Source organism: Amia ocellicauda, chromosome 12, assembly GCF_036373705.1.
Source record: "Amia ocellicauda isolate fAmiCal2 chromosome 12, fAmiCal2.hap1, whole genome shotgun sequence".
NCBI lineage: Eukaryota > Metazoa > Chordata > Actinopteri > Amiiformes > Amiidae > Amia > Amia ocellicauda.
Window position 1 is genome coordinate 17,368,861 of NC_089861.1, and position 27,010 is coordinate 17,395,870.

Below are 27,010 nucleotides of genomic sequence, written 5' to 3' on the forward strand. Positions count from 1 at the left end.
CAATGGAGTGCATCTGTGTAGCCTGATGAGAAATTGACCAGCGTTGGAGTTCAAACCACCCTATCCAATTCTGAGTCAAGGCCGAGTCCCTGTGGGTCCCGAGTCCGAGTCACCACCAATTTGTATGGTGTCAGTTACATATTTACACATATTGTAGGTGTTACGTTTAAAAAGCTACAAAATGGAATTCAGCAAAAGAAAGGTTTTTATTACCAAGCAGAGCAGGTCTTACAATACCAATACCTTCTTTGAGGTTTACATTGGCACACACGCAGTATATATGCAATGGGTCATCTGAAGATATATCCATCAGTGTTACGAGGAAGTAAGAAATGTAGATAAATGTCAAATTATGTTTTTATCCTGCCCCAGATCATAAGGGTACAATCTACATAATACATACATTATTGTTGTTTCTTGTTGTTTTAGGTGGCTGTTCTCTTTTCTGTGTGTTCTACCTGTCACTCTTTAGAAATAAAATAAGGAAGTAAGGAATGTGGAAAAAAAGCTCCCACAAATGTCTTTACAGAGATTGTCTGTATAGAGGGATCTGTATCCCAGTGCAGCAGTTTTCTTCTTTGTGGATGTTGTGTGTATCAATTTATTCCCCCTAAATTCCATTTTCAACCAAATAATCCTCCTTGAAAAAATAATCATTTTCCATTTTGAAAACTAATTGCACAGGAAAATCAGTTGGAACAGTTGAGACATGATGGTCAAAACTGGATAGACACTACTGTGGTTATGAAATGGAATATAGAGGGGATTGAAATCAAATTTTGTCTCTTTGTTGTTCATTATCATAATCCCGCTCTATCAGTCTCCCCTCATCTCTGTATCTTTCTCTCCATTTCTCTCTGTCTCTCTTGTTCTCCATTTTCTTATCTTTGTCTTAATTTCTGGCTCCATCTCTGTTTCTGCTGTGTTTGTGAGTGGCAGGACTAGACAGACCTCATTCTTGCCTGAGGGATTCGTGCATGTTGAAGGGACCATTATAATAGCCATTTTCTATACTTTTGAGGCATAAGCAATTAGGAAATAACACTTACTACCCAGGAACAAAAATTGTTACATAGTGTAATCATTGCTAGCCTATATTCATCAAGGGTTTTACATTACACCGTTAACACTAATAAAGGTAAAAAATAAGATGCAAAATGAATGAAAAATAATCCACTCATACAAAGCATATTCATAATAAAATGTTTGTGCAGTGACAAATGCAACTTGTATTTTATTCAATACAGAAGTGTCTGTAATCGGTGTAAAACCCTTCATGAATGTACCCGTGTTTCCACCTGTGGATAATTGCCTATTTACAATGGAATGATAAATAGTATTACATTTTAAGATGTTTTATGTATATTTTATGATTGTGATTATGAATGTGAAGTTTTTAATTTAACATTTTAATTCCATGTAGTATCTTAACGTCCTCTTAATTAAGGAATGAGAGGGAAACTTTTATTATTTTGTGTCAAATTATAAACAAGTAAAAGGCAGAGTTAGCTTTGCAAATTTGTGTAGTTGTATTTTTGCGTCTACTTGTCTACATGTGATCTCACATGTTTTGGGGGTGTTTTTCCCCCCCAAAATGAATATGTCACAGTGGGTCGTATTCTAACAAATTGTCGAGAAAATTTGCTAAAAGTTATTCCTAGGATTGGATCCTACTCCCAGCCAAAAGTAGCTGTAAGAGACTTTATGATTAACTTCTACCTCCTACTCTGAGCGAGGAGTAATCTTACTCCTATAAATTTTAGCATAATTCCTAGGAGTAATTCTGAGATGTTTTATGCATATGGGCCCTGAAAGTCAATTTGAGAAACCATCACCAGGCATGTCAAACTGATGGGAGAGGAACTAACCTCCAGCTGGAAAGAAAAAAAAAAAAGCTGAAGGCTGCAGTATTTTCTATCACACCAGATGAAAGTATTGACATCAAAGACACTACTCAACTTTTATTTTTTGTCAGAGGAATACATTATAAAATTTGAAATAACAGAGGAACTTCTTGCAATGGAATCGATGATGGTAACAACCTGGGGCTCGGACTTGTATGACAGGGTGTCTGCCTTCTTGGAAAAAATGAATCTACCATAGCGTAATCTGACAAATGTCACAAAAGACAGATCACCAAATCTAACCATCTAACCATTAAAAACATTTGTCTACTAAAAAGACAGTGTTTTAAACCTCAAACATTTTGTCAAAGTGGTTGTGAAACTTGTCAACTTCATACAGATAAAGGGGCTTAACCATCATCAGTTTGTATAGCTGCTCAATGACACAGAGGAAGAGCACCAGCATCATATCATGCAAATGTGCACTGGCTAAGCCTGAGGAAAGACTTGCTGTTTGTGGGAGCCGACAGAGATTAGGATATTCTTGGATACGATTGGTAGAGCTGATGACTTCTCCGGGTTACGAGTCAGACTGGCAAGCCGACTTTGCTTTTGGTGACATACTGGGGCAACTGAACAATCTAAACGTGAAACTCCAGGGAAAGGGTGTTTTTGTGCATAAACTGTATTCCAATGTGAAGGCATTCAAGGCCAAACATAAATTGTTCTCCAGACATATGAGCAGCTGGTCTCCCGACACCGGCAGCACTCCCCCATTGCAAGTGCCGCACTGAGACATACAGTAGCACTTTGATTAATCTGTAGGCAGAGATCTCACGCCGCTTCTCAGACACGTTTCATTGTTTTCATTCGTCTGTGTTATGTCTTTTGTGGAAAATTAAAACAAACACCTAAAAAACAAGGGTAGAGATAGTATATTGGCAGAATTATTCCGTAAGCATACGTACACCTACAGTACAGTAGTAGTTGTGAGTCAATGTGAAAAATAACAAAGGCTTCACATGTTTCGTCATGCATTTAGAGTATATGGCCCTTCACTTTCACTTCAAGTTTGCCACCCCTGGCCTTGAGGGATCTAAACTCTATTCACGTGACCTGAGGGGGAGGCTGCGCACGCAGAAGGGCTGAGACGGATGACTGAGGGATATTGTGTAGCCATACTCTTCTCGCCTGACCGAACGCAGGGCCTCCGGGCGAATGCACTAGAATTAAAGCTGCTCGACTAAAACTCCAGTCCCCAGGATTCTTCCCCACACTCTGTGTCAAGCATCAGGATGGGGAGGAGCGAAAGGACAGACCTGGACGTGCTTTTCTCTGAAAGACCTTAGCCTTACGAGACTGTCTATTTGCAGGCTGGCGTCTAAGTCACTTTGTCAGTCACCTAGTTAGAATAATCACTCCAGACAGAACCATCTGTACAATAGAAATATTTTAATTTGATATCATGAGTCATATTAGGAAGTTTATTAAAAATTAACAATCCATTACTGTGCCTCTCACTCTTCCTCACACTCAGACACACACACACACACAACACAATGTGGGGGAAAAGAAGAAAATGATGTAATAAAATCAGTATCAACTCTCTTCTCCCCCTGGCAGACAGATAGATGGACAGACTTCTCTCTCTCAACCTATTAAGTAAAAACACTCACAGACAGACAGACTGACAGGCACACTGTCACAGTATATACTGTCTCGTACACACACACACCTAGACAGCATAGCTAGGCCATATATACACCACGTCAGACAGACAAACACACACAGGCAATCAGTATATATTTTTACAGACGGACACAAAGACAGTCAGTCAGTGTCTCAGTTTCCCAGTGACAATCTTCTTTTGGGATGGAGCCACTTCTAACTGGTCTGGACAGAGATCCTGAGGGAGAGAGAAAGAGAGATTGATTCATTTTTAATAATGCCTTTGTTTTACGCGAAATGAGCACAAGACGAACATTAGAAAACAGAAAACAATAACCTTAAATGCCCCCTGCATACATCTCAACCTGTCTCCATTATAGCAGAAAAACAGAGCCCGCCATCAACAAATACACCTACTGCCACCCCAACAGACCACTGCATCTCAAAACCCTCCAGGTTGTTTGTAATTTGATAAAACATACTCTGGATATTTAGTTAAAAACCCGAACACTTCCAGCATGTCCTGTCCTGCCCTCCCCTCAACCTTATTTTTCTTACTCACATTTTAGCTTTCCCACTAAAAAAAAATGTAAACTGACTCAATACCAGTTGTCTTTAAAAAGCAAACCCTAAATTAAACCCCTTCATGTTAAAATCCAAATTAAGAGCAGTAAAAACCTGTTTTAAAATGCTAATGATAGCAGCATGTCAAGGGCAGTCACTAAAACAATGGAATAGTTTCTCGCAGCGCACAGATCAGAATTGAAATAAAATAATTAACGGCCAGGATGCTGTGCAACAGGCGCCACTGCAGGTCTCCTGCCGCTTGTCTAATGGTGGCTTGTACAGTGCTCTCCAGGCAGGCCTGGAATCCCCCCCAAACCTCGCTCTCCAGGGCATGTCTGGTACTAGTCTCAGTGTCCTGATGCAGAGCCTTGACGCACGCTGTGCTCAGCACCCTGTCCTGTGCCGTGTCCAGGGACAGAGCAGTGTGGTCCAGCAGGGGTACACAAGAGGGACACTGTTCAAAAGCAGGGCTAACCAGCTGTGTGGGGAAGGGGTCATGAGGGTCAGGGGACTTTCCCCTCAAACAACTTCTCCAGCAGCAGAGTTTCGTCCGCTGACAATGCCGTGCGCACCAGTGACAGTAGCCCGACGGCACAGCGCCAGGATTGCAGACCCAGCACTGTGGCCAAACTGTCTGCACTACACCAGCCCAGTTTGTCCCTGTCCAGCAGATGTCGCAGCTGAGTGACGCCTTTAGCGGTCATCCTGGCAGGCAGGCCATGCAGGTCAGCACAGGCTGTGTACACACGGGGGTTGTGCAGCAGGGGCTCCTCCAGGAGCAGTCTCCCTGGGCCCTCTCTGCCTGCATCAGGCACCAGCCCTCCAGCAGGCTGTGATAGGAATTACACCCATTTTTATATGTGGTCCCCCCAATTTTAGGGGCCTTTGCAGTCAATGACTGCCTGAAGTCTGGAACCCATAGACATCACCAGATCTTTAGTTCCTGCTTGTTCTTGAGGTGTTTTTGCTTTCGCAGTATGCTTTGGGTCATTGTCCATCTGCACTGTGCAGTCCAATGAGTTTTGAAGCATTTGGCTGAATCTGAGCAGATAATATAGCCCTAAACACTTCAGAATTCATCCTGCTGCTTTTGGCAGCAGTCACATCATCAATAAATACAAGGGAACCAGTTCCCTTGGCAGCCATACTTGCCCATGCCATAACACTACCTCCACCATGCTTCACAGATGAGGTGGTATGCTTCAGATCATGAGCAGTTCCTTCCCTTCTCCTTACTCTTCTCTTCCCATCATTCTGGTACAAGTTGATCTTTGTCTCATCTGTCCATAGGATGTTGCTCCAGAACTGTACAGGGTTCTTTAGATGTTTTTAAGCAAACTCTAATCTGGTCTTCTTTTTTTGTGGGCTTACCAATGGTGTACATCTTGTGGTAAACCCTCTGTATGTACTCTGGTGAAGTCTTCTCTCGATTGTTGACTTTGACACAGATACACCTACCTCCTGGAGGGAAGTTCTTGATCTGGTCAACTATTGTGAAGGTGTTTTTCTTCACCAGGGAAATCCTTCTTCTGTCATCCACCACAGTTGTTTTCCATGGTCTTCTGGGCCTTTTGGTGTTCTTGAGCTCACCAGTGTGTTCTTTCTTAAGAACGTAGCAAATAGTTGATTTGGCCACACCTAATGTTTTTGCAATCTCTCTGATTGGTTTGTTTTGATTTCTCAGCCTAATGATGGCTTGCTTCACTCACAGTGGCAGCTCTTTCATATTGAGAGTTAAAAGCAACAGATTCCAAATGCAAATGCCACACTTGAAATCAAATCTAGACCTTTTATCTGCTCACCTGTAACTGAACTAATGAGGGAGACAGCCAGCTGTCCAGTTACTTTTGAGACACTAAAATTGTGGGGGACCACATCAAAAAATGGGTGTAATTCCTACACTATTCACCCAATTTGGCAACTACCCTCAAAATAAAGATGAACGTCTACACTTAAGGTACATCTTGATTGTTTCCTTTCAAATCCATTGTGGTGGCGTACAGAGCCAAAATGATGACAATTGTGCCACTGTCCAAATATTTATGGACCTAACTGTATATAACCAGGGCTAATCCCAAAGGCCTCCAGTGTGCACCATAAATACTGGTGCTCAACCTGGTCAAAAGCTTTCTCCTGTACCAGTGAAATCAGACCAGTATCTAAACGCAATAGTCTAGAGACACTCAAAACATCCCAAATCAGAGAGATATTGTCAACTATCGACCTGCCAGGCACACAGAAGGACTGTTCAGAGTGCATCACTGCCCCCATGACCTCCAGCACTGACTTGTTCTTCCTCCTCCCTTCACCTATTATGCCTCTCCCTATGCTCCTCCCCACCTTTACCCCATTAAACCTTTATTGGTTGTGATGGCACGTAACGGTACTCAAACATTGTCAATTTATATCAACAAGAGAAAAAAAATCTATGTGATTGTCACGTGACCAATCTTTGAAGGTCTGGAGACCAAACGAACCTTCTAACATTTGAACCTTCGGAGACAGCCCTATTAAATACCCTAATTTAAAACTGTACATTTAAATTATAATAAAGGAGAAAAAACAGCAGAAAGCAAACTGATAATACGTGCATGCAATATAATTATTTTAATTTCTTGTTTTTTCACACTGCCCCTCAGTTTGGTGAGCACATTCTTTAGCCTCCACCTCTCCTGATCTGTGAAGCTCTCCTGCCTTGTGCCTTGCTTAATGAGAAACTGCACAGAGCTCATGAACAGCTTCATGTCAGGGAAAAACTCATCTACAACCACCCCCTTCTTCCGTTTGGTGCGTACCAGAAACTCGCTGATGCCGTTTAAACTGTAGCACAAAATGCGATTCAATCGCCGTAAACAGTTCCAAAGTGGTATATTCAGCTCGGTTCTCAAGGGAGCGGAAAGTTTAGGGTCCAAGTCATCATATTCTCCAAACACTGCCTTTTGCCGTGCTTGTCTGGTTGGGCACTCCACTGCCAATCCCGTCTCCCCCCGGCAAAGTGTCCTCTCAGTTCGGAAGAATAGTATAACCAGGTCACCTTCGCGGGTCGTGGCTGCTATAAAAGCTACAAGTCAAAGCTAGAAAACAAACAAAAACTAATAAAAGAGAAACATGCAGCTTGCGTTAACAAGACATGCCCCGCCTGGACCCCTAATCCTATCCTATTCCTTTTGCTGTCCACCCTCCATGCAGCCCACATGACTCTCGTCTTCAACCAATTCTCTCCTCTTTTAAAAGGATGGGTCTTAAAGTGGCAGAACAGCCAGGGAAACACTGCATGTCACGTGATGCGTCACACCCTCAGTAGTGACAAAAATCATGATCGCCAACTTTAAATTTGAAGGTGATGTTGAGCTCCTCGTTTGCATCTTTCAAACTCATATGAACCTGCCTACTGAAGGTGACAATGTGTTTCAGGTGCAGGTGGGAGACCCCAGGGCGATCCTACTGCATGTACCCAGAGAGCTCTCTCTGCAACAGCTCGTTCCGCACAAATGGGGCACATTGGAGATGGTCACTCCTACCGTAGTAAACGTAATTTATTACCAATCCCTGCTCTTAAATCTAATTTACCACCTCAGTCTGACTGAAACAGCTCCACTCATCTGGAACGCACATCCAAACTCCTCTTATTCTTAGCACTAGCCAACAAATAAAAAGTGCAAACAGGAAAAGAGAACAGAGAAAACAGACCTTCCAGGCACCTGCAATCACTCACAAGCTCCGCCCACACACTCCCAGCATGCATATGAGAGAGAGAGAAACAGATATGAAGAGGAGGCTCTATAATAGTCATCCTCCCATTAGCATTTGGCAAAAAAAAAATCCAAAGTATAAATCAACCAATAGCCTTATACGACAGTGAAGTATGGGGACCAATCAACAACCAGGAGTTCACAAATTGGGACAAACAGTACTGAAATATTGGATTCACCTAAAAAATAGTGACTAATACCCAGTTTCCACTGGCCATGTTCAGATGCACCTCAGCGCATTACTGTACACCTACATTATGCCCGGCAGCGTTTCCATTCATTGTTGTGAGGTACAGCTGCCATAGGAAGTGACTGTGAGACACGAAAGGTCAAAACGCAGTCTGGGACACTCAGCACTCTGGGATTTAGGGTTTTAAACTGGAGGCTGAAATATGCATTATTAAATACAGTGCTCTGTCCCGTGTAGCCACTACATATCAATATCATGGTATGACAGTCACAGCCAGTATCTTAAGCAAAATGACTACATACAGTGAGGGGAAAAAAGTATTTGATCTCCCTCGGTCTGGGGCTCCATGCAAGATCTCACCTCATGGAGTTTCAATAATCATGAGAACGGTGAGGAATCAGCCCAGAACTAAGGCAGCTGGGACCATAGTCACCAAGAAAACAATTGGTAACACTACGCCGTGAAGGACTGAAATCCTGCAACGACCGCAAGGTCCCCCTGCTCAAGAAAGCACATGTACAGGCCCGTCTGAAGTTTGCCAATGAACATCTGAATGATTCAGAGGAGAACTGGGTGAAAGTGTTGTGGTCAGATGAGACCAAAATCGAGCTCTTTTGCATCAACTCAACTCGCCGTGTTTGGAGGAGGAGGAATGACCCCAAGAACACCATCCCCACCGTCAAACATGGAGGTGGAAACATTATGCTTTGGGGGTGTTTTTCTGCTAAGGGGACAGGACAATTGCACTGCATCAAAGGGACGATGGACGGGGCCATGTACCGTCAAATCTTGGGTGAGAACCTCCTTCCCTCAGCAAGGGCATTGAAAATGGGTCATGGATGGGTATTCCAGCATGACAATGACCCAAAACACACAGCCAAGGCAACAAAGGAGTGGCTCAAGAAGAAGCACATTAAGGTCCTGGAGTGGCCTAGCCAGTCTCCAGACCTTAATCCCATAGAAAATCTGTGAAGGGAGCTGAAGGTTCGAGTTGCCAAACGTCAGCCTCGAAACCTTAATGACTTGGAGAGAATCTGCAAAGAGGAGTGGGACAAAATCCCTCCTGAGATGTGTGCAAACCTGGTGGCCAACTACAAGAAACGTCTGACCTCTGTGATTGCCAACAAGGGTTTTCCCAAGTCAAAGGGGTCAAATACTTATTTCCCTCATTAACATGCAAATCAATTTATAACTTTTTTTGAACATTTTTCTGGATTTTGTTGTTGTTATTCTGTCTCTCACTGTTAAAATACACATACCATTAAAATTATAGACTGATAATTTCTTTGTCAGTGGGCAAACGTACAAAATCAGCAGGGGATCAAATACTTTTTTCCCCTCACTGTATAAATACGGATACAACACTTTATCAATGTCGCAAAATAAAAATCACACATCAATAACATCACACGTGGCATCAACTTTTATTTTGAATGGGATTCCTTTAAAAACACTTTTGACACCGTAATGAATGGATTAGTTGTATTAATCGCTATGTTTTGAAAGGTTGTAAGGTTTGTATTTCTGCATTCGGTAAAACGTCTATACTTGGATTACTATTAACATATAGTTATAGCGATAATGAGGGATTACAAATATAATTAAAATATACGACTTCATGCGATTGATCACAAAATTAGCCTCCATTTTAAACATTTTAATAGTTTTAAGATTGTGTAAACAGGGGGAAGCTAAAACACGTGCCATTTAAATAATTGAGAGAATTTACACGACATTGGGACACTTAATTTAAATCCAGGACAAATATCTCATGTTTGCCTGAATTTATAACAAAAAAAGCAATGTATTTCGTCAGGGCACACTGTATTGCAGTCCGATACAGTCCTTTCTCCAGCAGGATTTTCGCGATCTTTTCAAACCCTCTTAAATGTCTTTCTGCTCAAGCAATTAATCCTGTGTGGCACTTTTCCACCGTACATTAATAACTGCTCCAGGTTAATCGTTTCCCAAGGTAAACACACATTCCTTCTTTGGAAAAGTTTCTATCGCATCTAGAGTGGCCGCCATTATTGCAGTTACAATTTCCAAATGCAGTGGCGCTGCATCAGGGACATCACAGTACTGACCCGGAACAGTTTGGGACTCGGCCGATACAATGTACGAAACCGTGCCTACTGAAACTAGTTCGGTCACAGGCGGAGGTACAGCTGAGCCCTAGTGGAAACCCCCTGGCTGGCACGGCCATGCTGAGGTGCAGCTAAACGTGTCTAGTGGAAATGGGGTATAACTCACTCCATTTCAAAGCCTTGAAATACCAGGAGCTCACCGAGCAGAGCGACACTGAGCTCAGTCAGCTGCAAGACAGCTGTATTGTTTAAATATTGTTATATTGTTTGTATGTTTTGTTTATAATGCTTTGGCAATATTAATGTGTAACTATCATGGCAATAAAGCAAACTGAATTGAGAGAGAGAGACTTCTCAATCTGTCTCCATTATACACAGCTTATCATTAAAAAGTGCAAATACTGTCCCCCCCCCCCCAACAAACCACTGCCTCTCAAATCCCTCCAGGTTGTTCATCATTTGATGAAATTCAGAGTGAAGGTGGAGAATAGATTTTGTAAAAACCCTGAACACTTGCAGCACATCCTGTCCCGCCCTCCCCTCAACCTTACTTTTCTTGATCACATAAATGTACATTTTAGCTTTCCCTCTTAAAAAAATGTGCTAACTGGCTCAAGATCAGTTGTTGTCTTTTAAACAGAGAGGTATATAGAGAGTGAGGGAGACATTTGTTTAGTATTCAAATGAGTTCGGATTTACTAAACATGTGCAACATTCGACATCTGCGAATGCAGATTTCAATTTAGTCACAAACCACTGTCATTTGTCCTGCAGGGTGTCCAGTATCAGAGAGAGAGAGAGCGAGAGAGACAGATGGACATAGAGACACTCACTGTAGTTTGTCCTGCAGGGTGTCCAGTTTCTGCCGGTCCACATATCGAGAGAAGAGGGAGAGGAGGTTGCGGGGGGTGAAGAGGGGGGTGGCCAGGGAGGAGGGGGGGATCTGGAGCAGCTCCCTGGTCACTGAGAACACCAGCTCTGTCCTGTGAGGGGGGGAGGAGAGAGAAAGAGTTATGTATTGTGTGGGATTAATTTTGTATCAGTTATAATCAGTGTTATCAATGTTAGCAGTGATCTGTAATGTATCAGTGATCAATAACAGGAATGCAATAAATCAGCAATCAGTTGCATTAGTGATCAGTACTGTAACTGATCAATAACTGATATTATACCAGCAATCAATAATCAATAACAGTGATCAGTGCTGTGTTGGCTGTACCAGCGATTATCGTCCATCAGGTGGCAGTGTGGCTCTGAGCTCTGCAGTCTCTCCCCTTCACTCAGCACCAGGTACAGCAGGGTCAGACCAAACTGAGGGAGGAGGGATAAAGGAGGGAGAGAGACAAGTTAATCCAGTACAAAACAGATGTGTGCCAGTGCAGTGACTGTGCCCTGTGTTGTGCAGTTGCTGTGCGTCTGTGATGCGTGGTTGTACATCTTGTTGCGTGGCGCTAGTGTGTGGCAGCACAGTGCCTATTGATGTGTTGTGTACCACAGCTGTGTATCTGTGTTGCACAGTGAAGCTGGCACAAACTGTAGCACAAACTGTAGCACATTGGGCAGTTTGGTTGTTTAGCTGTGGTGTGCGTTTGCATAGCCAGCTGATATGTCGGATTTATGAGCAGCTGTGTACCTTGTTGTGTAGAACTTTGTGTAGTTGTGTGTTGTTGGAGCCCCCTGGACCCTGCAGCTGCTGCAGCAGGTCAGTGAGGGAGGAGCTGGAGAGAGACTGAATCACACCTGCACACGGCTCCACTAACCAACACAGCACCTAGAGCAGGACAGAGAGAGGGTTAATACAGTAAATTGACTCACTGCACACCAGAGTGAGAGAGACGCATACAGACCCACACTGACCTGCTCCTGCTTGTCCTTTTTGGCGATAGCTGGCAGGTTCCGGGCAATTGCCATGACAATGGTAGTCGCCTGCTCCGCGCCCAGGAAGGGGAGAAGCCTGGCAATGAGGCGCTTCCCCTTCCTGAGAGACATGATCTGTACAAAGAGCTCATCATTGATCCTGACAGAGAGAGAAAGAGAGTTGACTTAGAAACATTGTCTGACTGCTACACTGACTGACTGGCCCTTCGCTCTCTCTCCATACCTGCTGTCCCAGTCCCTCTCTCTCAGGCTGCTGTACAGCTGCTCAGTGTGGGTCCTGTGCTGCTCCAGCAGACTCTCCCTCTGCTCCTCTGGCGTCTGCAGGAACCTCTTCTCAAAGTCCTGCACCTCCAGCAGCACACTGTACATCTACATGGAGACAGGAGGGGGGGATTATGTAAAACAAACAATTAAAGAAACAAACCACAGAAATGTGCATATGCAAGGTGGTCTGATGCTGATTTGTCGAGCAGAGGCAGGGTGCTTTTTTTTGTCCGTTCATGCATTTATTTGGACAGGAGGCACCGATGTTAGGCAAGGCTGGCCACCTGGCCTGAATAGCGCTGCGGGAAGCCCCGTCCTCGATCTCTGCAGCCTTTGTCAATCTATCCTCCTTTCTCACCTGGTTCTCCTCCTACCTCACCAGCCACACCTACCAGGTGACATGCCGTGAATCTTCGCCCACACCACAAACTCTCCTCAGAGGTGTGCACCAAGGCTCTATCCTAGGCCCCCTTCCTGTTCTCTCCACACATGAACTCTGGGTCCCCTCATTGCATCCCTTGGGTTCTCCTACCATTTTCCATGCAGATGACACCCAGATCTTCCTTTCTTTGCCATCTCTTGATATTTTGCACTTCATTAAACTATGCTTCCTTTTGCTCCTGTGTATTTTTGGCACTTCTATTGTGTTACTGCACCTCCTCCTGTACCTCCCAAACCCCATCGCACACGGCAGGGACCGAACTCTGTATTAATTGTAGCACACAGCGGAGACTGGACTCTGAAATAAATAAACCTCTCATTCCTCTTTGCTCCTCCTTTGCTGACTCTCATCTCACCTTCTCCACTGTGTACAGAATCTGTCGTCTTTTATTCCAAACCTGCTTCTCTCTCTTTTCCTGTGAAACAGACAGAAGGAGGAGAGAGATGAGTTCAAATGGGTACAAAGTAGAGATACACACACACACTGTACAGTCCAGACACAGTACAAGACAGTACACACACACACTTACCTCGTCGTCAGAGCGACTGGTCACGACAGCGTCGATCATCTTGCGCGGGTTGTTGACACTGGAGACGGTCAGCTTCCCCAGAGAGCCGGCAAACTGCACTGCAATCGCACAACACAGCCCACCCACAGACATCACAGTCAGAGAAAAGAGAAAACACATTACATATAGACAGTGAGGATATGCACAGACAGACAGACAGACAGACAGACAGACAGACAGACAGACAGACAGACAGACAGACAGACAGACAGACAGACAGACAGACAGACAGACAGACAGAGAGAGAGAGCGAGATTGGGGTGATTACCAGGATGGTAGGAGAATGACTGATGGCTTGATCATTATTGACAATACTTATTATGAATTATCTGGGCGGGAGACTATTCTCTGACTGATCAGTGTGACTTATTGATTACCTGGGCGGTAGGTGTGCTCCAGGCGGGTGACCTGGGGAGTGATCAGGCGTGTGACTTCACGGCGCCCCTCCCCGCCACGGCAGGGCTCCCCGGCCCCACGACGCTCAAGCTTCTCAAAGTAGTTCTGCAACACAGGATGAATTGCTGATCACTGCCATTGATTACCAATCACTGCTCTTGATTACTGATCAGTGACCGATTACTGATTATAAGTGACTGATCAGACCAGGCATTATTGATTAGTGTTATTCATCATAGCTTGATACTAGTATTTGCAGTAGACCATGTTGGGAGTCGCTGTTTGCTGCCATCGAACAGTGTTATTCATTACTGGAAGAGTATTTATTATTGTTCAGAACTTGTTGTAGTGGCAGTCATCCAGATGAGAAGTCTGTGTTATTGATCAGACCTGGAAACAGGGAATAAAATTAACACCCGCCAAATGTGGGTAGATTTTGGCGGGTAGCCAACAAGTGTACGGGAACTAAACTTTCAGTTTCTGATAAGAGAATTTGTCAGTATGTTTCAAAATACGAATTAATTTGTTGACGTTTTAGTGTTGGTATGTTAGTTGATTTGGCAAACCGTAATATGTTGGGTTTTTTTTTAATTATGGCATCTGGACAGTCTTCGGTCCAGGAGGACATATTTCATGGAGAGCAATGAAGCAGAAGTAAGGTGGTTAACGATGTGGAAAAATAATTACTTTTCATAGTCATAATTACTGACTTTTTAATTACCTGGATCAAAGTGTTTCAGAATTATAATATGACAGAAAAGGAAAGAGGAATGCAACAAACACATTAATACACACACAGCCAGCTATTGCGATTTGTGATAGATACATGCATTTTCTGCTGCATAGTGGAGATTGTACTGATGAGAAACTGTTTGTTTACATTGTGTCTTTGCTGGCGTGCATGGTATTGATCAATGGAAAGGACATTACTGTCTGTCATCATTCCTAGAGATTATATATTTTTTACCCAACCACAGACCGTGACTCTATGAATATAAAGCCAATCCAATGAAATCCTTTTAATGATGTGCAGAGACCCAGAGAAAGGAGTAGCACTGAAGAGGAAGAGGAGTATGAAGAGCAATAATGTGTCGCCATATAACACCCCTTCCCATGTGTTAGTTTAGTGTTTATACAGATCCCCATTAGCTGCCATGTTATTGCATATGTGATTAATTTGAACACGATGCTCCCGCACACTGCATAAATGTCATGTTTTAACATGTTCGCCACACATTTACGCACCCACACATGCATTTCTGGTGATGTTTGCCTTTGGCTGCTAAAAATACCAAGTGGCTGGTAAGTTTTTTCCTTCTACCAGACACAGTGGCTAGTGGCCAAAATAGTTAATTTTATCCCCTGCCTGGAAATAGTAGTTGTCCAGATCAGTGATATTGATTATTATGGTTTGGTGTCAACACAGTGTGTTGGGTTCTGGGTTCTGATCAGTAGCAGTAATCATTCAGGTAGGGGTTGACATTGGATTTGTTATTGATCAGTAGTTATCGTCTTCGTCGTACAGGTAGGTGGTATTGACTATTGATTGGTTATTGATCAGACCTGGTAATAGTAGTCATCCAGGTAGGGGTCAGTGCTCTGCAGCTGCATCATCTGTATGCGCGCCACCCACTCCTTCTCTCGCGGAGTCATCAGGTTACTGTACGGATCTCTCTCCCGCTCCCTGTCTCGCCGCTGCCCCGGGCCCCCCCGCTGCCCCGGGCCCCCCCGAGACATGTCCCTGAGAGACAGACAGAGAGGGGGCTTGCAAACAGTGTATATTCTCCATTGTGTTCTGTATCAGGCATCAGGATTGTCAGTTATTCAGTCAGTCACAGTCAGTGCTCTCTCACCCTCTGTTCTGCAGTCTCTGGGTCAGCAGTCTCCTGTGTTGGGGGTGCAGGTGGGTGGTATCGGGACGCAGGGCTCCGCGATGGGGGGGGGGGGGCGGTGGCGGCTGCCCAAAGAATGGCCGGAATCCTCCACCAAGCCCTCCCCCTCCTCCAGCCAGGAGAGGCTTGTTGGAGAGGAGAGAGGAAGGGGGGTGGGCAGGAGGAGGGGGGCCACCACCTGGCCGAGAGAAGGCATTGGGGGGGAGAGCACTCTGAGAGAAATATAAAGGGGGCAAGAGGGAGAGGTTTAATTGCTGTATAAATGGCAGTCGCAATCAAGTTCTATAGAAACAATATGGTCTCTAAAAAGATCTCAAAATGAACTGATGTACACTCCCTGCCTCCCTTCCACCCACATACCTTCCAGCCCCCTGCATCCACTCCCCTCCCTTCCTCACCCCCTCCATCCTGACCCCCCTCCACTCCGCTCTCTTCCTCACCCCCCTGCACTCCCCTCCCTTCCTAACCCCCTCCATCCACTCCTCTCTTCCTCACCCTCACAGACTCTCCCCATCCATCCTGACCCTCACCCCCCTCCACTCCTCTCTTCCTCACCCCCCTCCACTCCTCTCTTCCTCACCCCCTCCCTTCCTCACCCCTTCTACTGCCCTCTCTTCCTCACCCCCTCCACTCACCCTCACCCCCCTCCACTCCCCTCCTATCCCCCTCCATCCTCACCCCCTACACTCCCCTCTTCCTCACGCCATCCATCCTCACCTCCCTCCACTCCTCTTCCTCATGCCATCCATGCTAACCTCCCTCCACTCCTCTTCCTCACGCCATCCATCCTCACCTCCCTCCACTCTCCTCTTCCTCACCCACTCCTTCCTCACCATCACCTCCCTCCACTCCCCTCTCTTCCTCACCCCCTCCATCCTCACCCTCCTCCACTCCCCTCTTCCTCACGCCATCCGCTCACTCACCCTCACCCCCTCCACTCCCCTCTCTTCCTCATCCCATCCATCCTCACCCACTCCACTCCCCTCTTCCTCACGCCATCCGCTCACTCACCCTCACCCCCTCCACTCCCCTCTCTTCCTCATCCCATCCATCCTCACCCACTCCACTCCCCTCTTCCTCACGCCATCCGCTCACTCACCCTCACCCCCTCCACTCCTCTTCCTCACCCCCCTCCACTCCACTCTTCCTCACCCCACTCCACTCCACTATCTTCCTCACCCTCCACCATGCTCAACACCTCCATCCTCACCCTCCCCTCCCTTCCTCACCCCTCAATTAGATTAAGTTCAATTCAATTTGAATTTCCATCAGTACCTGTGAAGATATGAGTTGTGCTCTCTGTATCTGGAACAAGAGAGAGAGGAAATTAGATGTTAACAATACACAGAGACAGAAAAGGATTGACACAGACTCACAAAAGATGGGGCTGTGCCGGAAAACGGTATACCACCTCACCGCGGTGAAAAATAAATGATCGTCAATATCCACATTTTTTCCCCTGCAGCTGTAAAAGAAACTAAACCAATTTGTGGTGAGACACTGGAATAGGCGTCTGTCAAGTTTTTCAAAGCTGTAGCTTCACTGCCCCTTTTGTCTGCAGAGCCCTAAGTGAACTCTCCGCCCACCGCCGCGCAAGTGCCGCCATTCTGACAGTTAAACTACTTTTTAATAATCAACATACTGAAAAATATACAAAATGTATATGGATAAAGCTTCTTCTGTCAAATAAACTAATTGAGATGTGTAAGAAGGGTTGTTCCCTGAGAAAGTGCTGCCAGAATAAGTCCGACTCCTCATAGCCTCTAGACTTGGAGAATACATATGGGAATTTGTTCCTATTATATTCATCTTATTTGTATCATTGTAGGCTATTGTTAGTTTTGTTTTAGTATTTAGTATTGTTATGATGGACAGGACACCTTTTGGAGCTCCAACACTATGTAAATGTGAGCGGGTATTAGGCTGACAAACAACATAACTGAAAGATACGTTTATAACACATTGCAACTTACATATTGATTTACACATCCTTATTTTAAATATTTATTTGAATCAAAATAGCATATTTCAAATGTTCCTTTTAGTGTTATCAATGGAGTAATTTGCACATTGTTCATTTAAATCTTTATTTTATTCGGTTTGTGTTGTGTATTTGTTATTATTACCTTTATTTTGCATGTGTTTAGATTTACCGTTTGATTGAACAATAAAACAGAATTGGAAAATTAATTTTAAAAGAGTGCACTTCCTAAAGAACAACGCATGCTGTCACCCCCATCACCGCAGTGAAACATTATTTATTGTCATAGTTTATTTTATTATTTGTTTTAATCTGTGCTTAATTTCCTGCTGCTGTGATGGAAACAAACTATTTGTTTCAAAACAAATTAAACATTGGTATAGGTTTGATGGTGGTGGAGTTGCAGTAACTCTTTTAGTATTCAGACAGTATCATTATGATATGTTGTGCTCCAGCTCTTTGATAATGTGATCAGACTAATACTAATAGTATTATTGGTAGAAATAGAAATCGGTATGCACGTTAGCAGACATACAATTATAAAACAAATAACCAGTTATAAAAATAGCATAAAACTAAACTATAACATCTTATGCAAAGCGAAGCGCTTTGAAATATATGTCTGTCCATTACAGCTGTGTACATCAATGCAGAAAATGCCTTTGGAACAGGGCTGAAGGTTGAGAGGCATCTACCCAGTCCTGTATAGACACTGATTTGTAGTGCCAGCAGCAGTCCAATAAATGCTAACACCAGCCAGCCTGTCGCCAGCCCTACACCTACTACAAAATAATTAGCATACATGATCGAACAGGTGACTGATCAAGGCATTTATCCAGACCTGGGTTTGCAACGTGATCAAGATTGAATTAAAAGGAAAGTGAGAAGTTTGTAGATAAATGCTATATCAGGTGTGATTCTTCAATTGTGTATATTTTGTGACATAGCTAATAAAATTATGGTAATAATACCAACACTCAATACGATTATAATTATTTCACAATGACTGATTTTATTACAAAGCCCAGATTGTCATCTTTATTGTAGAAGAAAATGTATAACTTATTACATGACGAGTTTACAGCTGAAATGCTGTATAGGTATTTCATTCAAATATTTAGTAACATAATAATGGCTTATGCGGGAGAAATTTACATATGCAGAGATATTTATGTTTGATTTGCAAAAGCCACCAAAATGCAGGTAAATCAGTTTTATAATTGTTTTATGTCTGAATAAAATAACAGCATGTTAAAATTAAGAAAGATTACATTATTAATTTGCTTCCGTCTCCCATGGAAGAACAACATTCTACACTCAGAGCTGCGGGCTCTGTCTGTATAGTTACGATTTTATGGGCTCCGCTTTTATAATGTGATCGGACTATTGCGAATAATACAATTAGGCTACCATTGTTTTTAAAATTAATCGTGAACCATTGCAGTGCCTATGTGCTCATTGATAAGTCAATATGTTGGGATTTCTGTCAGGAACCTGACCAAAAAAAAAAAAAAAAGTAATTTACATACTGTTCTTTTAAATATTTATTTGAAGTCAGGATTTTAAGTCGGTATAATCTTTAGAACACTTAATTTTTTTGCAATGGAGTCATTTAAAATGTAAATCTATTTTATTCTGTTTGTGTGTATTACTTTTATTTTTTTATTTGTGTAGTTCTACTGTTTGACTGAACAATAAAACATAATTGTAAAGTGATTTTGAAGTCTTCCTACTTCTAAAAGAGTTTTGGAAAAACAACGAGCCCCCCTCCCAACACCACGCCCGGCCAACCGACGGTAATACTGGCCACCGAGGTAAATTCTTCTACGGTATATTGATATTAAAAATCTGTCACTGGCACAGCCCTACCCACAGACAGAGACACACAGACTCAAAAAGACGCAAAGACTCACAGCGATGTTGATGAGCTGGTTGGGGGACAGCCTGTCAGGGAAGGCCGAGGCGAACCTGTGGGGAAGGGGCGCCCTGACGTGCACTGCAGTGGGGCACAGGATCTGAGGGGCAGAGACGCAATGTAATAACACTAGAAACACTGTAATACACGGTAACAACACTACAGTGGGCACAGGATCTGAGGGGCAGAGACCCTGTAATAACACTAATTACACCACAGTGGGGCAGAGGATCTGAGGGACAGATACCTGTGCTTCTAACTGGAGTGAGGTTGTTAGTGGAGTTCCACAGGGATCAGTACTAGGGCCTTTGCTTTTTCTAATCTATATTAATGATCTGGACTCTGGGATAGTTAGCAAAACTTGTCAAATTTGCAGATGCTACTAAAATAGGTGGTTCAGCAGATACATTCTCGGCAGCACAGGCTATTCAAAGGGACTTGGATAATATTCAGTTGTGGGCCGACACCTGGCAGATGAAATTCAATGTGGACAAGTGCAAGGTAATACATGCAGGTAACAAAAATGTCCACTATAATTACACTATGGGAGGAATAGAACTAGATGAAGTAACGCATGAGAAAGACCTAGGAGTCTATGTGGACTCCTCACTTTCTCCATCCAAACAATGTGGGGAAGCAATAAAAAAGGCAAACAATGTTAGGGTATATTGTCAAAAGTGTAGAATTTAAAACAAGGGCAGTAATGTTCAAACTGTACAATGCACAAGTTAGACCTCATCTGGATACTGTGTACAGGTCTGGGAACCACACTTCAAGAAGGATATCGCTGCTCTAGAGGCAGTTCAGAGGAGAGCAACCAGACTTATTCCAGGTCTGAAGGGAATGTCCTACTGAGAGACTGAGGGAACTGAACATTTTCACCCTAGAACAGAGGAGACTATGCAGGGACATGATTCAAGTCTTCAAAATCATGTAAGGCATCGACCTCATCAAACCAGAGCTTTTCCAGATCAGCAGGGACACACACCCTGGGACACAAATGGAAATTGGGCCTGCAAGTCATTCAAGACAGAAAACAGGAGACAGTTCTTCACACAAAGAGTCGTCAGAATCTGGAACAAACTCCCCAGCGATGTGGTAGAAGCTGAAAATTTGGCAAGATTAAAAAATAGACTGGATGTGATCCTTGAATGACTCGGTTATTAATGGAGACCAAACGAGCATGATGGGTCAAATGGCCTCCTCTCCTTTGTAAACTTTATGTTCTTCATATGTTGTAATAATACTGTAATAACACCACAGTGGGGCACAGTACCTGAGGGGCAGAGACACACTGTAATAACACTCATACCACTGCGATGCAATACACTGACAAACAAATAGCATCCCTCACCTGCTGATTCAGTCCGTGGCCAATTGGCTGTTTGGGAGGTGTCCCAATGGGAACCGCCCTGACTGGTGGGCTGCCAATCACAGGCGAAGATGACCTAGGGGGCGGGACTCTCTCGGACAGGTCTCGGCCTTCCTCCCCCCTTATTGGAGGCCTATTGGGAAGCCCCACCTCCTTGATGATTGACATGAGAGGACTGTCCTATGAGGTGGAGGGAGAGAGAGGGAGGGAGAGGGAGGGATAGAAAATATATTACATTTCTGATAATGAGAAAGCAAGAGAAATAGGGGGAGGGGGAGATGTGTGGATAGATAATGCTTTAACACAGTGCTGTACCTCCATCAGAAGACCGGGGGACACACTGACCGGTCCAAAGCCCAGACTGCCCTCCCAGATGCTGTGAGAACTAACCTGCAGGGGGGGAGGGAGGAGAAAGAGAGAGAAGAGACTGGAGTGATTCTAAACTACTGCACTGAAATGCACCATACTAAACTACACTGTACTGCACAACTGTATGGTACTATAAAATCAACATACTGTTATATACCACACTGTACTGCACACAACTGTAGTGTACTATGAAAATATCACACTGTACAGTTATAGCACATACAACAACACATTATCCTGTATTGTACAACACCACTCTAATGAGTTGTATTTTTGCTGCAGTTCATCCACTCACCTGCAGAGGTGCTGTGTTGCAATGGTGCAGCAGGTGCTGGTGATGCTGATAGCTGAGCAGAGAGGAAGAGGGGGAGGGGGAGGAGGAGGAGGAGGAGGAAGGAGGGAGGAGAGGGGGAGGAGGAGCTGAGGGCTGAGAGTGGTGGTGGTGGAGGTGGGAGGAGGCGGTAACACTTGACCCCCCACGAGCCCCAATGACCCCAGGGTCAACATCCAGGATAAGCCGTGATAGGCTGTCAGCAAGAACGGAACCACTGCCCCCCCCCCCCTCTTCAAGCCCTGAGAGAGAGAGCGAGGGAGGGAGGGGGAGGCTGGAGGAGGAGTGGGGGGGGTGGGGAGGGTTGGCCGTAGCCGGGTGAGAGGGGAGTACGCCACTCAGTCCCACACCCCCCACAATGGCCCCCCTGCCTCTTTCGTCCAGCTCTGCCAATCTCTTGTGCTCCTCCTGCCAATCGTCATCTGGAGAGAGAGAAAAGGGGAGGAGATGGAGAGAGGTAAGAGGGACAGAGAGGGAGTGTGTGAACGTGTGCCAATGTTTGTGTGTTAGGTGTGTGAGTGTTTACAAATGTGTGTACATGAGTATAAGGTATACAAGCGTGTTAGTGTGAAGGTATACATGTGCGTTACCAATAGCTCCAGCCCCAAATGTGTCATCGTTGAACTGGTCTATGTCATCTTCCTCATCAGCCACCCCTCCTCCCTCCTCCTCCTCTTCCTCCAGGGCACAGTCATCATCCAGAGACTGAGAGAGAGAGAAAGAGAGAGAGAGAGAGATAATACAATGCACTGACTACACACTACAGTACAACACTGCACTGAGAGAGAGAAAGTTGAGAGGGAGGTCATGCTAACGATTTCATGTATCAGTGGGTGTGTGTCTGTTACTGTGTGGTTTGTCAAAACAATCAGTATTTTGTCAAGAAAGCATTTTCTATAGCTGAGAGAGGTGGGGGAAGAACAGAGAAAGAGGACAAGTGAGATGGGGAGCAGAGATACAGAAAAGATGGAGAGATAGCAATAGGGAGGAAGAGAGGTGGGGAGGAAGAGCCATAGCACACAACTGAGTAAGACAGAGAGAAATTGATAAGGAGGAAGCGAGGTATAGATGCAGAGACAGAGAGAAAGATAATAGTATATCCTGTACTGTAACTGCACTTTGTCTGAGAAATCAAAACACATTTCAGAACTGAGTGGGGGGAACAGTGTGTGAGACAGAGAGAGGGAGAGAGAGGGAGAGGGAGATTTGAGCTTGGTTGTCTTTTTGAATTTTTTGCTCGCTCATGTCAACATCTTCAGCAAACATTTACTGTTTTTCATTATTTTAATTGCTATTGTGAATTTTGTGAAGACATTTAATTAACTTTTCAGGCCTCTATGCCATTGTATACGGTAATCTTCAGTCGCCCTGTATAAGGGTGATTGCTAAGAAATACTAATGATGAGAATAAACACTAAGCAAAACCATGGATACTCAAATGCAGCACAGCTTTCAAAAATACTTTATATTGGTTATGAGGGTTTTTAATTAAACATTTTATTTTTATTGGTTTATGAGCCCCATGTTTCTCAATGGGTGTGTTTTTGTTATGTGAGAATCAGAAGAGTCGTAAGCTTCCAGCAAAAACTAAAGCACCATAACTATGTTCAAAAACAATGGTAAATAAATATAATAACGAGTGTAAAACCAAATAGACATTTTTTGTTTGAAGCCTGACAAAGGATTTTATGGTAATTTGAGAAAAGAAATTAGCCAATAGTTTGAGAATGTACAGCTCTGGAAAAAATTAAGAGACCACTGCAAATCTTTCTTAAATCAGCATCTCTACATGTATGGCAGACATTCCATTCCAGTGTCTGTTGAATTCCAACACAGGCACACCTCATTCTGCTGAATGAGGTACTGATTAGGAGAGCACCTGAACCAAATCTTATTTAACGAGGAAAAGTATAAAAACCACTGCTGTGGTCATCACTATCCACCTGCAATAGGACGAGCTGGATGGCAAAAACAGTGCTAGTAGTACCTCAAAATTGGAATCAAACCCTAACTATAGATCATGCCAAATGGTCGTGCTTCAGCAAGGCTGGAATCGTCACGTACAAGGTTGTCCTGGAAGAAAACTTGCTTCCTTCTGCTCTGACAATGTTCTCAAACTCTGAGGATTGGTTTTTCCAGCAGGACAATGCTCCATGCCACACAGCCAGGTTAATCAAGGTGTGGATGGAGGACCACCAGACCCTGTTATGGCCAGCCCAATCTCCAGACCTGAACCCCATTGAAAACCACTGGAATGTGATCAAGAGGAAGATGGATGGTCCCAAGCCATGAAACAAAGCCAAGCTGCTTGAATTTTTGCACCAGGAGTGGCATAATGTCACCCAACATCAATGTGAAAGACTGGTGGAGAGCATGCCAAGACGCATGAAAGCTGTGATTGAAAATCAGGGTTATTCCACCAAATATTGATTTCTGAACTCTTCCTAAGTTAAAACATTATTATTGTGTTGTTTAAAAATTAATATGAACTTATTTTCTTTGCATTATTTGAGGTCTGACAACACTGCATCATTTTGTTGTTCTGACCAGTTGTCATTTTCTGCAAATAAATGCTCTACATGACAATATTTTTATTTGGAATTTGGGAGAAATGTTGTCAGTAGTTTATAGAATAAAACAAAAATGTTAATTTTACCCAAACACATACCTATAAATAGTAAAACCAGAGAAACTGATAATTTTGCAGTGGTCTTTATTCTTTCCAGAGCTGTATGAATGCATTATCGGAGATATATACGCCGATACCAATATTTCCGTAAAAATGCCAATATCAGTGGATAATCGATGCTCCGATATATGTCAGGCCCTAGTCTAATGTACTGTACCACAGCATTGAACTATAACATAAGTTATATGCACTGTCCCATATTGTCTATGTAGTACAATGCTGTCTATATTGCATCCATACGGTACAACACTTTCTGTACTGTACTGACCTATAGTCTATGTTATATTATATTGTCTTTACTATAGTCTGTAGCATTCTATAATGTGAGAAGGAGTAGGGGGGGAAAGGTTATGTAATGCCAATAAAGCAAGTTTTGAATTTGAATATGAATTGAGAGAGAAAAACAAACACACTGGCACAGCAGTCTGCCAGCCCACTTCGCCTCTCTCTCTCATCCCTCCATTAATAGTCTTCTAAAAAGAGGAGATGCATTAAACTGAAACCAAAGAAGAGATCAATATAAGCTCTCAGGACTTCCCATCACCATTATCTGCACTGTAAATCTTGATAATTTTTGATTTCTTTATTTTTTCTTCTACCTGCTTATTATTATTATTATTATTCTCGTTTCAGACCACTTATTGTAAACTCATTTCTTACTACAGATATTCAGCCATCAAAATGACACTGTGCAAACTTTGTGCACTATATGCAGATATGGATTCTATTACATTTGATACTGATTGGTGGCGCAGATTTTTCCTGGGGCCCCCAAGGACCCAAAAACATGAAACTAACAACTAACAATTACTGAGAGGTTACTTTTAGCAGCATACTTAGAATTGAAGACTAATATTAAATCATAGATTCCCTTTCAGAAAGTCAGATATCAGTTACTCAGATATTGAACATCTCATTACCTACCAGAAAGGTACAAGGAACTGTGAATTAAGTTTCCAAAAATGCTCTATCTTTTCCAATTGGAGCTAAGGATCAGGGGATATTGCCAAAATAAGATATTGAATTTTGAAAATTATAACGCCTTACAGGCGGCAGACACAATGATGGTCACTGTAGAACACGTATAGAAAATCATGTGTGCTCTATGCATGCATAACCTTGAACTTGACCTTTGAACTCTCCTTCAAGGTCAAATGTGATCTTGCATTTTACGGTTACAGATTCAAAATGCCACCACAGTTGTCATACACCATGTGACTGACTGACATAACCGCTTTCAGATTGAAGATAGTCACATTCAATATTGGACATGTATAGCAAACTATAAATTGGCCATTTGAAAATGTGCTTGATTTTGACCTTTGACCTCTCATTTAAGGTCAAAATAAGAACTAAGACTCATAACTCCACACACAGTGCAGTCAGGTTTATATTTACTATGGAACACATATAGGAACCCATGTATGATGGATTTGAAAATGCCCGTTCTGATTACCTTTGACCTACCTGTCAAGTCAAATGCAAAACTCTCTAATACACCCTTCGAGAGAAAAGCTATCAAGCTGCAATTCATTAAAATATGTTTAACATGCTGAACTGCTTGTATTCATCAGATATAATCTAAATGGACTTAGAACATCTGTTTTACAACACAGACAAAGTTTGTAGAAACTTCTAAATCTAGTTATCACTGTCGTTGTATTTACTAGTCTGAAGATTATTCCAATTCAATTTTTGTCTTTAAACACTAAGGTTTGCAAAAAAGGTAATTTGATTTGGACACTAATTCCAAATGACTGATACACTGAGTGAATAATACACTATCTCACAAATTGACTGACTGCCACACCAACCAACTGACTGATAAATCAACTGATAGGCTGACTATCTCACAAACTGACTGACTTGACTGACACACTGACTGCCTGACAGGGCAGCCTGTTCCAGCCTTTACAAAGTGAAAGGTGGGAGCATGGGATACTGCCCCAGCTATGTGAAGATAAACTATTATTAGTAATTATTACTATTACTATTATTATTATTAACGGTTGAAATAATGAAAAGGGAAGTAAAATAACAGTAATATCCTAATCATAATAGCAGTACTAATAATGGTAACTGTAGTATAAACAGTCATGACTTTAATTATACTGTAATATTGTTAATCATTATTTATTATCATAGATATTCAACGTTTACACTCATATTACAGAGGGGAAGAAAGCAGCGCGTTTTAATAATATATTTTGGAGGAAAGACCCACAGAAACAACACGTTGTGTGTAACATCTGTCCTTTCTAAACTGTGATTTCCATTATTCTCGGGATAAGAGCATGGAAAAGACGGAGCCCCGGTCACGCTTTAAAAATAAATACACCACTAAATTGTATGAACCAAATATGCAATAATAATAATAATAATAATAATAATACATCATTTTAAAAGTATCGCCTCACAAACTAAAAACCGGCGCTTACAAAGCGGCACCTGACTGGGCGGGAAAGGGGAAATAGAGAAGGCTAAAGGAGGCAGCCGCTGCCCTCGTCCCGCACAGGGCAATCAGGAAACGCCGAGGCTTCTAGGCCGCAACGGGAGTTCCAGGCGGAGAGACGCCGAGGGGAGGTGTACTACAGCGGCCCGCACACAGGCTAAACCATGACGGAGCCCCAAAGTAAAAGTTTTGTGTAAAAATAATGTACGCGTACCTGAAAGCGAAACATTAATAGCGGTGATTCCTGCCTCTCTCTCCCTCTCTCGCCCGCACCGCACCAGCGTCCGAAGAGCGTCACTGCAGCTGCGCCGCCGCCGCGACTGAAGACGTGACAGGCAGGAGGCTCACTGTCG

General features: G+C 43.3%; 1 protein-coding gene across 1 annotated transcript; it reads right to left on the minus strand.

The window, feature by feature from the left end:
• Window positions 1-3,281: 3,281 nt before the first annotated feature.
• Window positions 3,282-27,010, minus strand: patl1 (PAT1 homolog 1, processing body mRNA decay factor). Its single transcript, XM_066718523.1, has 18 exons — window positions 26,872-27,010; window positions 22,107-22,221; window positions 21,481-21,938; window positions 21,132-21,206; window positions 20,799-20,996; window positions 19,443-19,544; window positions 16,824-16,853; window positions 15,510-15,760; window positions 15,220-15,397; window positions 13,638-13,761; window positions 13,222-13,319; window positions 13,048-13,107; window positions 12,210-12,355; window positions 11,966-12,125; window positions 11,742-11,879; window positions 11,328-11,419; window positions 10,942-11,091; window positions 3,282-3,750 (listed from the first exon to the last, which is right to left on the minus strand). The coding sequence occupies exons 1-18, from the start codon at window positions 26,884-26,886 to the stop codon at window positions 3,729-3,731; spliced, it is 2,412 nt and encodes an 803-aa protein (XP_066574620.1). The 5' UTR covers window positions 26,887-27,010; the 3' UTR covers window positions 3,282-3,728.